This window comes from Wyeomyia smithii, chromosome 2 (assembly GCF_029784165.1).
Source record: "Wyeomyia smithii strain HCP4-BCI-WySm-NY-G18 chromosome 2, ASM2978416v1, whole genome shotgun sequence".
Taxonomy (NCBI): domain Eukaryota; kingdom Metazoa; phylum Arthropoda; class Insecta; order Diptera; family Culicidae; genus Wyeomyia; species Wyeomyia smithii.
In genome coordinates, this window is record NC_073695.1 from 94,550,599 (window position 1) to 94,566,689 (window position 16,091).

Below are 16,091 nucleotides of genomic sequence, written 5' to 3' on the forward strand. Positions count from 1 at the left end.
TTCTGGAAATACCCATTATGGGTGGTATTCTGTCATTGTCGGCTATTTGCCAGAAACAGGAAGTCGTTATCTTGAATTTCAGTATGGCATGTGGCGTCAATTTCTGGCCTCTGATTCCCATGTTGGCTGGTATTAAGTCATTTTTGGCTGTTTTCAAGAAATTGGAAGTCGCCATTTTAGAATTTGAAATGAAGTCCAGGGTCCATTATTGGCTTCTATGTCATCTATATCATCATCCCAAATATCCATATCGTGTGGTATTCGGTCATTTTTGGTTGATTATAGAAACTGAAAGTAGAGGAATTTTGTACGGTGTCTGAGATCGGTTGCTGACTTCTCTGCACCATCATAATTCCGAAAATAAAACCATATTGGGTGGAATTCGGACATTATCGGCTATTTTTCTGAAGCCCGAAAGTAGCCATCTTGGATTTTAAATGGCATGTGGAGTCCATTTCTGGCATTTAAGCATTATTCTGGTTTCGGAAATATCGATATTGGTTGGCATTCGGCCATTTATGGCTGTTCTTCAAAAACCAGAAGTTTCCATCTTGGATTTAAAAATTGCCTCTGTAGTCCTTCCAGAGTATGGAGGGTTGTCAAACCATCTTAAAAACATTTCTTGTCCCACAAAAATTTTCACGTGTCAGTTTGGTTCCATTTGCTTAATAAGTTCCCCAGTTAGGCTAAAATTAGTGTTTGATTTGTATAGGGGCCATCTCTTCTAGAAGAGGGAAGGGTGTCGAATCTCCACATGGTAAATTTGACTCTATATGTTTAATTAGTTGTCGAGTTGTGCAGAAAACTATGTTTCATTTGTACAGGACCCTTCTCTTCTAGAGAAAGAAGGGGTATAAAACCACCATGCACAAATTTATTTTTTTAGAAACATCTACTAATCAAATTTTGTCCTTGTTGCTTGATTAGTTCTCGAGTTATGCAGGAATTTGTGTTTCATTATATGAGAACCCTCTTTTTCAGAGAAGATAGGGATGTCAAACTACCACAGACATATTTTGTGCTCCTAAAAACTTTGACATGCCAAATTTGACTGCATTTGCTTGATGAGTTTTCGAATTATGAAAAAATTTGTGTTTTACTTTTCTGGGAGTCTTCCCTTTTAAAAGAGAGAGAGGTGTCAAACTGTCACAAAAATATGGCTTTGCTAAATTTGATTTATCTTCCTTCATTAATTCTTCAGTTATTCAGAAATTTGCGTTTCATTTATATGGGTCTCCTCCCTTCAAGAGAAGGGAGGGGTCTCAAGCTGTCAAAAGAAACACCAGACGGGAGATGAACCCGTAATCAAACCAGTTCGACAGTAAGAATGTGCATTGTGGTTCGATGACAGTAGCCGAAAATTCGAATCGAAATGACTGCACGAAATATTCATTTTCAAGGTTTCACTTTGACTTCAATGAAAATACAAATTGCGATACCCATGCAATTATCGTCACAGCATTACTCTGGCACACCTCTCAGTTTATTTTGAACGACTTTTTTATGTATCCAATATAATTGCTGCAGTGGTAATTTTTATCCATGTAAATGCCTGCAGAAATTTGAGACGAGCACATGTAAAAACATTTCTGTTTCGTGTTATAGCATAGGAAAAATATAAACGATTCGAAATCGTCAACCTGGGGTTTTTGCTTTCTGACCTGCTAAAACTTGGAAACATTTGGGGAAAACTGAGTGTTATGAATTGAATTCAAAGTGGTTTGACAAATCGATGTTTTGCTGTTTAACAGTAACATAGCAAGGCTACAGAGTTTTTTTTGTAGTGACGCAATTATTTTAATAATCTATTTTTCAGTGGATGATATCGGTAAATTTCTCATCATTCGAAAGGATACGAGAAATTAGTTTAACTAAATCGTATTATTTTCTGTTTCTGAATTCGTAAAAAGCATTGCAATACAAGATAGAAATGATGGATATGCGAACATTAACTTTTTCTGCCTAGGTATTGCTTGTCAAAGAATCATAAAGATTGATGCAGTTGTTAGTTTTGTAAACGTTGAGTGGCACTCTTGAAATTGTATTTGATACTCTCTGGTAATGCAAATTTGACAACATCTTGTAGAGTGGTCCTCTTTAGTGTTATAGTTTATCCAAGAAAGGTTCACCTCAATTGTGTTAATTGAATCAGGTGTGACAAAAGCTGTTGTTCGGAAATGAAAAGTGAATAATTAACATAGGCTTATTCAACACAAATAACTGCCCACATCCACATTTTATCACAAAGAATAGGACCACTCTGCCGTGGCTTATACGCTTTTGTACGACAGCCACGCATAAGTGAAAGCTACTGATTGAGTTTAGCATAGACATTTGGAGCAAAATGCACGCTTATGGACACTAAAGGTGTTGGCCTCTTTTTTACTGGTGCGGGTGGCTTTCAGTGGGGTCAGCAGCTCCCGAGTGCTTGTGGCCGTACAATGTGATGAATTGACTGCCGACTAGCGCTGTTTAGGACAGACCAGGGAAACTGTACATGTACGGTGTCAATAATAATTGACTTCTTCTTCTGGGAGGTGTCCACCAAGGGTACGACCGGTCTGCCGGCGGGAGATTTTGCCTACGGGTCCCTTGTGAGTAGGTTAGCAAAAGCACCTATCTGCGCGGCCAACGTCTGGCAGATTACGAAACACGCGCTGCTTGAACTTCGCATTTCTTTGACGAAAACGATTTTTCGCTGGTAGACAGCAAATTGTTATTTTTTTCGTGTTGAGTCTAGAGCCAAACGGGCCGGTCTTTGGAACTCTCCGATTTTGTGCGGTACACTTTTGTGCAAGCTAATTTGCTCACACATATACGCTGAGCTAGTTTTGACACCATCGCCAGAAGTGGAACAGAACCTACATTTGCGTACATGTGAAATAAGTTATATTCGTACAACTTGTCTGGAATGGCGAGACGAGGGAACTTGGACTGTAAATTTAGGAGATTCGTTACTTGTGTCGTGCAAATTTAACAAGCTACTTGTGCTTTTTCTCCGCGTCTATACATGACATCGGGGCCCGTACATGACAGAGTGAAGTGTTGATGTTTACTGACAAGTAGAATGATTTTTAATATAACTTCATGCCATTGCTGTAATAAAAATGTGGTTTTATGCTAATGAGTTCAACGGGTTTAATATCTCTAAATTAATGTGCTTCATATAGATAATATGTGATCCAATTCACCTTGAATGATTTTTCTCCCTGTGAAGGACAGTGATTGCAAAATTTGCTTTACAATTTGTCGTATTGATAGCCATAAAATCGTTCATTCAGGTAAACAGATACATGGAAATAAACTGATTCATTAGGTTGTCATTTTTGCCTTTCTCTTAGTTTCACGAGCAATCAGATAATACTTTACCTATGCTTGAATAAAAATAAATCCAATATATTTTTTCTGTCATTTTAAACTAATGAAAACATGCAATACTACTGGAAAAGGAATCAAATAAATGCAATTGCATTGCTTCACTCGACCCCGTTCGTGCGATACATTTGTTTTTCATTCGTAATGATAACTGCGTTTGTTATTTGGCGGGATGAGCAATCAATTTTGGATAATTATTACATTGCTTTTCAAAAATCTCGATTCCACACAGGAATTAAAGATACTCTATGTAACGTTTTATTTCCTGAAAAGCTAATTTCAATTGAACGGTTAAATAAGTATAATATTGCCAATTCAGTTTGTCTTGAATTGTAACATGCAAAGCTTCTTTTAGATTAGGCGGTTAATTGGACCCACGCATTAATTTATGTATGCAAATTAATTAATGCCATATATACCACAGCACCTCAATCATGATTAGAATATCATGTGGGTTCATTTTGAAACGAAAAGTGACGAATGATTTTTACTCAGAAGTTAACATTATAAATTTTCGATGGAAGGGTAAATTTTAAATACGGCGGGTGTTTTGTGACTGATTCGAAAGAACATTTGAGCTCAAGGTTCAACGCTTAGTTTGCATGTTTTGGCAGTCTACGATGCTACAAGCTACGATGTTGATCATAATATTTTAAAGGTTAACAGGCAACGTAAAGCTATTATAATAGAATCTGTAAATACTTGATGAAAACTACAGCCTAATCGAATGTTCGGGAAATACGAATTTATGCTTGAAAACTGATATTAGTAATAAGTTATCGCAATACCTAATAATGATGTTTATAGATTGGTCACATACCCAAAATTATAAATAGATAAATTGGCAAGAATAAACCATTATTCAATTGATTGATTGAATTGAATTGAATTGATTGTTGTGTCAATATGTCATGGTAACATTTCGAACGCATCGAATCGTTCATTGGGCACAGAGTATAAAGTTTTAGCAACCTTCCAACGATACAGCTTGTTTTCTAGCAACAATATACACAGCATTGTATTATATAAATTACAACAAATTGAGTCATTAATCGCACTGTACGTACGTAAACGATCCTTTCATAGTCAATATATCTTTCCTCGAGGAAGACAGGACATAAAAATACCTCAGGATTAAGAAACTAGGGTCATAAGCCATTGCCAAAATAGGTCGAGTCACTCCTATAATTTATGTTCTGCGTTTTGTTTTGGCCGGCATTCTTGTCGGGTTTGAGATTTGATTCATGATTTTTTAGAATTATATTTTCAATAGCACCATAACCTTAGCTACAGCCCCGACAAGGTGGGTAATGAATTTGAAATATCGGGTTTCCTTCCCGGCGCATTTAATCAACTTCTAAGGCAAAACAAAGTATAATACTCACGTTCCAGCTGCTGTTTGTCAAGATCCTCCTACAAGACGAGAAGAAAAAAAATCGATATTATTTTCAAGCAATCGACTGCAGATAACAGACGAATGTTCAAGCGTGAATTCTTCGATCATTGCAACCCGAGACGGAGGAACAATAGTTTAAATTCAGTCCTAGTCGTTTGAATGACGCTTAAATGCTCATTTTCATCGAAAGCTCAACCCCATCCATGTGGGAAATCGTTTACTACGCTTGACGCGCCACCTGCCTCGGACTCGAGGAAAAGCACAAACGGGCCCATCCCATTCAATCAAATCTGGATTCAGAGGGTTATCAGGCTGGTACCTTTTATCGTCCCTAGCTAGCAAAATCGACAGCGGCAGGATAAGCGGTCGACGCTAGCAACAAACTCTGCCTCTGCACGTGAGTAGGTATGCGGAAAATCCTCATTTGTATTCCAACCGTTTACTTTGCTCTCCTGCGGGACTCCCTCGCTAGAATAATCCGGCTATGAACGGGTTGGTGGGGGTAAGCGAGGAAAGATGGAAATCGGTTACAGAAACAAATGAAGAGAAAACGAAGGCAAGCCGCACATACAAATGCCATCAAATGTATCTCCCAGGAAAGCCCTAGAAGAACGGATGACAAAAATGCTGACAATGTGCTGTCAGTAGATGGAAGACGGATTGAGAAGTGTGGACCCACGCCAAGTAGGTGGACTTCGCTCTGTAAACAGGAGAATAAAGATAGGGCGGTTTTAAGTGTTTGTCGAATGTCGAAGCTGGAGCTAATTTGACGGACCTAGGAATTGTTTGCAAACTGCTATACCACATTTTGCGTCACTTTTCCTCGCAGAATCCGATTGTCACAGCCGCCAAAAAAGACAGTCCGCTGCCATTCTCGCTGTCCGGAAGATTGATGGCAATTGCAGATCAAAGAGCAAACTTGACTCTTGAGCGTCAGTGGTTTCGGAGCAAAGCATGGTGCAAATCGTGAGATAAGTTATCGGAACCGGAATAAATATTCAAATATGCATGGCATCAAGCACGACAGAAGTCGCGTGCCCAGATAATTTCCGCCTAATTTGTGTAATGCATTTAATTCAACAAATAATTATCCACCTACACACAAAGCATCGCAAGCTGTGCCGAATGTGTTGGACATCTCAATCTAGAACCCTGCCGTGATCTATTTATACAGGTTTCACAATTGCTCGACCTGCAGGACAACGAACGCCCACCCGAAATTCCGCACGTTTCAGTGTAGAAAAATTTCAATGTGAATTTTCTGCCCACCCCGCAGATCATTTTTTTCTCCCCCCGTAGACGACAGTTAACCTGTGGCTTTTGTGAAGAATGATCCGACAAAATATTTCACAATAACTAAGCGTGATTATATAGCCGTTTTCTAACGTCGCCGTCATCGGTGGGGGACACGCGTTAAGCGTTTCTCAACCAAGTTGGGGCATCAGCTGCAGTGGAAGAAAAGTGCTATAATTCTGCGGCTAAATCGTTGATCTTCCCGCCACTTGCTGTGGCGCCGTGCTCGGCGGCCGGTTGGGTGGTAGAAATTAAAGAATAGGAAAATTTGTTTCATTGACATTGAGACAATTTTGGATTGACCGAAATTGTTTCCGTACAGAAATAACCGGCGGCAGTTTACATTGTTTGTGAAAACGGTTATAATCCGAAGGGGAGAGAGACAGAGAGAGTGAAAGAGGGATGAGGTCAATTATGTAAATAGAACTGGCACATGGTCCTGGCTTGTGAGTTGAAGGGTCCCTAGCCGAATGAAATACCGGATTATACGAGAATGAGATCAGCTAAGAATGTGCTCACTCGGTTGGTAGACGGCAAATAATGCAATGAACGTGAAAACGTTTATGTGTCGGCTTGATTAAGAGGTTTCCATTCGTTCTGCCAACCTTTTTTTTTTTTTGAACTGCTGATTCACGGGCAGTGGTTGTTAATTTTTAACAATCCCAGTGGAATTGATGGTGTTTTCGGGATTATTTATATTGTTAATTTATCAACATATTTCTGTGTATAGGCAAATTTCAATGTGATGTATATTTTGATTTCCGGGCATTTGCAATACTTTATTTAAAAAAATAAATAATTTGCGACTGGATGTAAATGAACTGTTTACAAATGTATATATAAAGTATTATTTGGTTTGACGATTTTTACCAAATAATTAGATACTTTTCTAATTATAATAAATGAAAAAATGTTATGAATAATACAATTACTTTGAAATAATATTGTATTGACATTGAAATCAAAGATACACTGATTTCAATGTCAATACAATATTATTTCAAAGTAATTGTATTATTCAAGCTTAATCACTAATTGTCTATAATAAATGCAAGAATGCTGCGGCTCTCATCAAAAGTGATTAGAATTTTGACCACCACTTCTATTTTACAAACACGTTTTTACCAAGTTTAAAACCGCTGATTTTTGATTTTAAATCACCGTTGAAATGTTAAAAAAAAAGAAAAGGTAAAATATCTTGCTATATCATAAAACCACTGCAGCGCTGCCAAAAATAATTCAACCCACGTTTTGGCAACATTGCCTTTTTTGACATATATACTGTGCACAACTTTTTGTCTGGCTGAAACATTTTCTTATGAGCTAAAGAAGTCATTTTTATGTTATGAGTATTTTTTGTTGAATCACTACTCATATTTGAGAAGGGCTCATATGAAAATAGTATTGAATATTTCAAATATTTTTAGAGCCAGAACGGCTTTTTTGAACGAGTGACGTCGTCGGCAAAGTTGTAGATAGTATTTTAGTCTTTCAGAAAAAAATAATGCGCCGCGAAAATAATTTTTTATTCAAGAAATTATACAGAAAAAATATTTAAGATAAATTATCTTATTCATTTGTCATGAAAACTCAACATGTTAGCTAAAAATTGCATGGATATAGAATTGCATGGATACTATAGAATGATGATAATAAAAATTTTCAATAAAAAAAAAACAGCTAAAATATGAATGTAGAACGTTTTTTTTTTGAGTGATATAACTTTACTATATTAAAAATTAAAAAAAAACTTTTTCGAGTTAAGAGATAGAAGAATATTTTACTTAGCGAAGTTGTAGAAGATTCAAAACTATGAAACTTTGTTGTACAAATGAAAATCCTATTTTCTTTCGGTACAAAGTTATAAAATATATTTCATGGCACTTACTTGAACGTTAGTTTTTTGTACTTAACTTTTGTTCGTTGCATTTTACACGAAAGTATTGTTCAGAGGAATTGTTAGGGCACACAAAACACACTTTTTTCCAAAAGTCATATATCTCCAGAACTTTTGCTTACGAAGTTATATCATATTTTAGCTTATTTTTTTCAATAACTTCAAGAACGTATTGGTTAAAAAGGGGCAAGGGGAATCATGATGTCAATACTCCTCCTTTAAGTTAAGCTGAAGTACTATAAACTCCTTAAGGTTTAATTTGTCCCAATCTTAATTTGTCCCAATATTAGAGTACGGCGAGCATATATTACAGTAGGTTTTCATATATCCAAAATACTAACTTTTTTGTGTTAAGGGATAGAGGAATGATTTATTCGGCAAAGTTTTAGAACGTGCAAAAATGTGAAACTTTGCTGAACAAATAAAGTTCCTATCTTCATTAGGTACAGAGTTACAGAGTATATTCTATGAAAGTTACTTAAAAGTTAGTTTTTTGTACTTAACTTTTGTTAGCTACATTTTACAAGAAAACGTTGTTCTAGAGAAGCATTTGGGCATACAAAACACACGTTTTTGTTGAAGACCACACATCTCCAAGACTTTTCCTTACAAAGTTATAGCACATTTCAGCATATTTTTTCGATAACTTTAACAACGTATAGAATAAAGATTAGGTGGATTGGGGCAGATGGAACTTTGTAAGGGAAAATCCAGGAGATATATGACCTTTGGCAAAAAAGTGTTTTTTGTGAGCCCTAACAATTCCTCAGAATAAAACTTTCGTGTAAAATACAACTAACAAAAGTTAAGTACAAAAAACTAACTTTTAAGTAAGTTCCATGTAATATACTTTTTAACTTTATACCGAAAAAAGATAGGATTTTTATTGGTTCAACAAAGTTTCATATTTTTGAATCTTCTACAACTTTGCTGAATAAACTATTCTTTTATCTCTCAATACGAAAAACTTAATTTTTTTATTTTTAGTATAGTAAACTTTTCATACTTTTTGACAATTTTCGATTATCATTCATACAAACAATTGTTCCGAAGATACTTTTAAGCTAGGATGAAGGTGAAAGGCGCTATGGAATTAAGTTCCACTTTTTGCTTTATTGGACCACTGTGCAATGGCACAGAAACCGAATGTAGGGGGAAATTTGAATCTAGAACTCGATAGTAAAACTTTTTTTTACAAAATCGTTATATATGATGTAGGGTTTAATTGTAAATTTTAAAAAATTAGGCTGACCCATATTTTCGATGAAATTAGGTACCGTTAGATATTTTCAGAATATACTGAAAACTATATTGTTTGATATTTTTAAAATAAGTACTGGTATGCATTGAGCAAACTATTTCGAAAGTTTAGCAACAATTTTGCTGTTTTTAGACATGCTCTAAAATTTTTAAACCTATCATTATTTCGGGGTGGCTTTGATCAGTTCATTATTTTGATAAATTTGGAGTAAAACTTTGCTGCTTTAACAAAATTAAACAGCCTAAAACTACTTAAACGAGTTTATAAATCTGAAAAGCAATTTAGGGGCCAATAACATTCGACGTGAACAGTTTATGTTGGCGAATGTCCAAGATTTATACAAAATTTTTAGAATATATATGAATTATTATCTACGGAGAGGGAAGGTGATCTAAAAGGTGATCTAAAATCATCCACGTGGAATATGGCTTATGCAATTGTTCAAATTTTACGCCTTGGGTTATTGTTAAGAAGAAAATATGTAATACGCTGTGGAGATTATTGGGACTCAACATTGCCCCCGAGGAAAACTTACAAAAATAATAATGAAAATCATTGTTAAAATATTTGTTTATCTGAAGAACTAATCTGGGAACAAAATAAAAAACAACTTCACGTATTGTTTGGAATCTGCTTAAACCGATTTTCTGTATGCAATAAAAATCGCCAAAAATACAAAACAGCCTAAAACGACTTAAACGAGTTTATAAATCTGTAAAGCAATTTAGGGGTCAATGACATTCTACGTGAGCAGTTTTATGTTGGCGAATGTCCAAGATTCATACAAAATTTTTATTAATATTTTAGCATGAAAAACACTCTTTAAATAGCAGGAAATGCATGAATAGTAGCAATGTAGACAAATATCAATACAATCAGTAGAGATTATGACAAATCCCAAGCACTACGAGCGCTTTTAAAGCACAATTTCAAAACAAAAGTAGGGTAATCAAAGTCACCCCATTGATCAAAGTAACCCCAGTTTACGGTGATTAACTTTTTGTCTTTGTAGATAGAGGAAAAAGTTCCTCTGCAATGTTGTAGCCCCATTATTTATTAGCAAATTCGTAGAGAAAATTCTCTATCTTTGCAACTAACCGGTTTAGAATGAAGAAAAACCACTTTCTTTACTCTAAGTTTCCGAAATCAATTTTCACATCAAAACTGTCATTTAGGGCTTTCAAGACAAACAATATTCAATGACATCGTAAATATCTCAATTCTATTCGGAACTGGTCCCCCAAAGTCTTTAATTGTGCTGAAAATTACAGGATTTTCGTCAGGACGTTAGGACGAAATACTCCGAAATATGGAGACCATTTTTTCATAAGAGGGGGTGGTATTGTGATGAATTAAATATTTACGGGTCATTCCATACGAAGTGTACATGCCACTTGGACACGACCATCACAGATTTTACATAAAGTTGGGGGAATTATTCATCTACTGTCTCTTTGGAAAAATTCCAATTTTGGTGTCGATTGGAATACCCCAGCTCTGTGGGACCCCCCTCTTCATTGCAAAGTCACGCAATTTTTGTCAAAAATCTCTTTTTTCTTTTTCTTACCATTCAAAGACGTAAGTTGTCCGAAAAATACTGATAGGTGATTTTTGAAGAAAAGAATCTACAAAAAACATAAGTTTTGACCGGAAGCGTTGCCAGAAAAATTATTATTTTTTATTTGAAAACTAAATTTACATTTTTCGGCAAATGCAGCCATTTTTAATTTAAATTTGATGATTTCATCGTGTTCCTTGGAAAATTTTACGTAAGAAGCAACTATCATCCCGATGTAATATAAGCCAATCTCGAAATATAACATTTTTACGAAAATAGTTGTAAATTTCGTAATTATTTTATTTTTTTATTTGTAGAAGTAAGACATCCGAAAAATAGTAACAGGTAAATTTAGGTAGCTGGATTCATCAGGGTCCACTTATTTATTCTTCCTAAGGTGGTTCCCTAAACAATTAAAATGACATTTATATTGGTTTAATGAATAAATGTTGATTTTTATTTGGATATTTGAAATCCTATACTTGATGTACCACAAAGTTGGATCAATTAGTTTTACACTCGTATGTACACACGCTGTTGTATTTTGTATAAAACTCTGTGTAACTTGCCTTTCATGTTTATTATGTTTTTGGAACCACCTTGATAAAAAATAAATGAACCACCATAATTAGAAATCAAGCTTAGGATTCCCAATGCACATTAAAATAATTTACATGTGGTTTAGAGCGAGTTTTGAGTCATTTGAGAGGCCGAATCAAAATTACTTTATTTTAGGCACCCTTTTGCCTAGAAAACGGTTAGATCTCAAAAGGTCAATTTTTGGTCAAAATTTTTTTTCGAAATAACACCTAATCTTGATGTTTTATGAATTTTTAGGTCATTTGGCATATTTTTTTTGGACTTTTTCAATATCATGTATTCTCCTTTTGGTATTTTTAGAGGGTCGAAAACTCACAACTTCTAGCGCTTTGAGGCACTCTAAAATCATGTCCGAATGAGCTGAAATTTTGCACAGGTTATATTTTGGGCCAATGCACAAAATGTCACACATAGTTATTGTTACTCTAATATACATTGTTTTGAAGATTTACGGGTCCTGAACATAGTAACAAACGTGCTTTATAAGACCTAGCATGTTATTAGATCAGTGTGTGGTAATGGTCAATGAAGGTTAGTTTGAATTCTAAGACAATTCATATGACATTATTTTTTACACAATTTTCTACAGTTTGATATCTTAGAGATATTTAATGCTGTTCTTTTCAATTAGACTGATGTTTGGTTGCATTTTTTTGTATTAGGCTCTAGTAGACTTCGCATTGATATCTCCTTCATTTCTTACTTCCAAAAAAAAGTCATATCACATTTCGTTTTTCGAGAATAGAGGAAATGTCGATAAGATACAAGATGAGAAAAAAAGGCCCTAAGTGAGGTACTTGGGGGACGCCAGAAGTGGGCAGAATCTAATTTGAGCCTTGTCCGTTATATTTAACTATTTGTTGGCGGTTAGTTGAATATGATTGAAGCCATTTCAGGAGTACTAGCTCAAGTCTATTCTTTGCAATTTGAAGAGTTGCATCAGGCAAAGCACGACTTTTCATAAATACTGGACGATAAAACTATATAAAATGCAAAATCATCACGGTTTTCAAGTTTTTTTTAATGACTGTTATACCAGACAGGATTTTAATATTTCCATTAGTTCTCCTTTTCTTCAGGGGCATTTAGTGCTTAATTAACCCTTTCCGACCGAGCCCACACAGTTGTATAGGTAAAAAATGACGGATAACATAACCTAAATCGAAGCAATTCCTATATAAAGACACTTGCTTGCTCCGGTTTTTCAATTTTCGTAGCAGCTGCGTTGTGGACACTAGCGTTGTGAGTAATAAAACAATAAATAGGACATTCAAAAAGCGAGAGAGAAGGTTTTGTTTAAGTCACCTACACCTTTTACCTACGCAATAACATGGGCCCGGTCGGAAAGGTTTATATCAAACAAAATTTCAAAGAGAACATTCACAGTCGCATCGACATTTTCTCTATTTCATTAGAGGAAGTTGCCAGTTAACATTGTTTTACCCATTGCGAATAAATTCATAAAAGCCTTTACACATTTAAAGTTTTCTACGTGTTTACAGTCGTTGGATCTGGCAGCGCATCTCAAACATATTGTTTTATTAGGAATGATAATTTTCAAGGGTCAAAACTCTAAAACTTTAAGCGTTTTGAGGCTCTTCAGAATCATGCCGATTAAGCTGAAACTTTGCACAAGTTAATATTTTTGGCAAATAAGCAAAATGAACATGGTTGGTTCTTTATACTCGATGATCACATTTTTTTCCAAACTTCCCATTGCCACCCTAATATACCCTAATATATAGAATATTCGATTGTGATATGATATGCCTCATTTCTTCACAGTGGATTTAATAATTCAGTCACAAAGATATCATCATAAATGTTCGTAAATAAGAAGACAAAGTAAGAGTATTGTTGATTTTTGTTGTTGCTAAATTTGGTTCAGTTAAAAGTATTTAATTTTGTTTAGAATAAATTGCACAGTTGTATTCGCTGGTTACAAACAAAGGTAAAAAAACTCGTGAAAAAATACGGGGATATTTGTATCACTTCAATAGAAAGCTTCATATTTTTTATGATGAAGTACTGTTTGTAGAAGATTTCATGATGAATTTAGAAAGTTTATTTTGATCATAATATCAACAATTGTTAAAAATTCAAAGACTGATTCATCTCCCAATGACTGATGGATCTATTAATTCAAACAAACAATAAATGTGTGATTATTTTTTGAATAATTCCAATCACTTGAGCACATAATTTAAAATTTTTGGAACCTTGTGCTCCTAGTAGTTTGGTGTTAGCAAAAATCACTCATAGTTTTAGAGCCACCTTTGCTGTTTTGAAAAATGCCTGGGTATGATATGGGTTGAATCAAATTTCAATATATAAAATTTCAATACTTTATATATCTTGAAAAGTTTGACTGGCACAATGGGAATCGTTTTCAAGGTTACAATGAAACTAATATCAAGCAGCTTGACTAACAATGTGTTTTTAAACTGCTTCCATTGATTAGAATCGTTGCAGCTCACTCGAGAAATAGTGATATAATATCATTCTGTAGATTAGCACTGGATACAGGTTTATAAATCAATTAAAAAACAAGTGTATATACACTAATCCAGTTAAGCGTTTTTGCCAATGCTTTCAAATGCAAATTTATACATCACTTGAGAATCACGTTTCCTTACGATTTATTTCAATGGTCAAAAAATAAGTTTAATTAACTGTTCAGTGGCTCCGGCAACGTTCCATATTACGTTCCAAGATAAAATATTATGAGGCACAATTCATATATAAAAAATCGGTACGTGTTGTAAACAGTTCATTTTTTAACATTCACAATCAACGAACTTCATGCTCGAAATTCCCTTCTACCGTGCTTGTTTTAGCTAAAAATCTAACCAAAAATTACACAATTCCCATACATTTTGGAATACGAATGACGAAATGGGGCCACCACCATCTTCAGTTTCGATTCAGATCCGAGCAGCGACAATGAGTTTTTGAAACAATGAGCTTATGCGAACAGAAACAAAAAAGAATCACGTGAAACCAACCGGAGCTCTTCCGGTGACTAGCCCACCAGCACCGATCAACAGAAGCCCACAGATCAGCACGGCAAACACTTTCTTCGTCAAATCCATGCTCGACGTACAGTTGCAAAAGCAAAATTCGGTGTGTTTTCAGCGGTCGAACAAAGAGCTGTTAGAACAAATGCACACTAACCATTGCTGCTACCGGTGTTCACTTAAGAGGCGAGGCTGCCGCGTGCTTCGAAGAAACGGTTACAACACCTGAGCCACACACAAGTTGGGTGCTAATCCCTCTGCGGGTCTGGGACTACAATTGAACCGACGGGCACTCGAGTGGCAGAATTTTATTAAAAAAGGTTCCTACCGCGGCTTCGAGGCTTTTGCCTTGGACCACAATCGGATTTGCTGCTAGGACTGACCTGTACGTGGAAAGTACTATAAAATTTTGCCAACTTATTTCTTCCCACGAGTGCATACACACACTCACACGTAAACTCGTAAAACACTTCGAGATTCGCGAAACTGTAAATTTTGCTGCACTTTCGAAAGGTATTTTGCAGCCGCACACTGGTCTGTGTGGCACACCGATCTTCCCATCATAGGACCTATTAGCCACTACATTTTATAGTCGTTTCAAATATGAGCGATGTTCGCCGTCGACATTTTCATAGATCTCTATCTTTCTGGCCGTCCGACTGGGTTTAACTCCCGAACGGCGGGAGGCAGGATAGCGGGAATGCAATTCACAGAAGGGACTAAGCTAGACGCCACGGTAGCAGGTGTGACGAGGTATGTAAAACAGAAAACTCATCGTTTGCCAAAAAATTTGCGTCAGACATCGCCTCCAAGGGTAGTACACGAAGTACACGAATAACAAGGAAAAGGCTGTTCATGAATATCCGATGCTCATACTTACAATGGAAGTCATAGTGAATACAGCAAGAAAATCGCAGGTAAACTAGCAAGCACAGATTCGGAAGCGACAGAACGCGAGCGTTAGAACGGATGCACGGAATTCCGGAGAGCACAGAACAATAAGACGTGGCCCGCGGTCAACACTTGGATAGAATGTGCTGTGCTTTGCCGCTGCTCGAGTATAGTTATATATAAGCTTTCCCATTTTCCAAGCACAAACGCATCACGTTCCTCCCACGAAAACAGTTAGGAAATTCCTTCCTACACCTCCACCAAACGATCCATTCCAACCTCAAACCGTACCATTCCCACCCATCAGTTCACGCGAAATTATTTTGTAATTTATACTATTTAATGAAAATTTATTTTAAACTCATTTCAGAGATTTTCTCTCCCTTTGCTTTTCTCTATAACGTAAACCAAACATTCTAAACCTAAAGTCTCTCTCAGTTTTTCTCTCCCAGCTGTTTTTTTTTGTGGGTGCCCGCTTCCCGCCTCGATATTGGTTGATAATTTTCTCCGCAAGAATAAGATTGGCGCGTGTGATCTCACTCGAGGACCCCTGACTCGGGCCGGCTAAGCGTGAAAGTTTTTGCGTCACACACACATTTGACCATCCGGCTGCGCTCACTTTATCGCCGTTAGGGCAGTCAAGCAGGCAAAGTAAACGAATCGGTGGAAACAAACGCAAATTACTGCCACTGATCCGGATAGCGGCAGGTTGAGCTTGGATTTTTGGTTAATAATACGAAGGAATTCCTTTCAAACTGCAAAATTTGCTGTAGAAATTGAAGTTCGAATGAATTCTTCAGCCT

General features: G+C 36.0%; 1 protein-coding gene across 3 annotated transcripts in view; it reads right to left on the reverse strand.

Annotated features, from left to right (window-relative positions):
• The window catches only part of LOC129720832 (troponin C, isoallergen Bla g 6.0101), a 41,951-nt gene extending 26,507 nt beyond the window's left edge, over nucleotides 1-15,444 (reverse strand). The window contains exons 1-2 of one of the 3 annotated variants that reach the window (XM_055672643.1): nucleotides 15,278-15,444; nucleotides 4,761-4,788 (exon numbers count right to left, since the gene is read on the reverse strand). In XM_055672643.1, the coding sequence (XP_055528618.1) occupies nucleotides 4,761-4,788; nucleotides 15,278-15,289 (40 nt within the window). In that variant the 5' untranslated portion in view covers nucleotides 15,290-15,444. Of the gene's footprint in view, nucleotides 1-4,760; nucleotides 4,789-14,385; nucleotides 15,046-15,277 lie in introns of those variants that run through there. The other 2 variants (XM_055672644.1, XM_055672642.1) reach the window with 2 other exon arrangements.
• Between the last annotated feature and the right edge of the window lie 647 nt (nucleotides 15,445-16,091).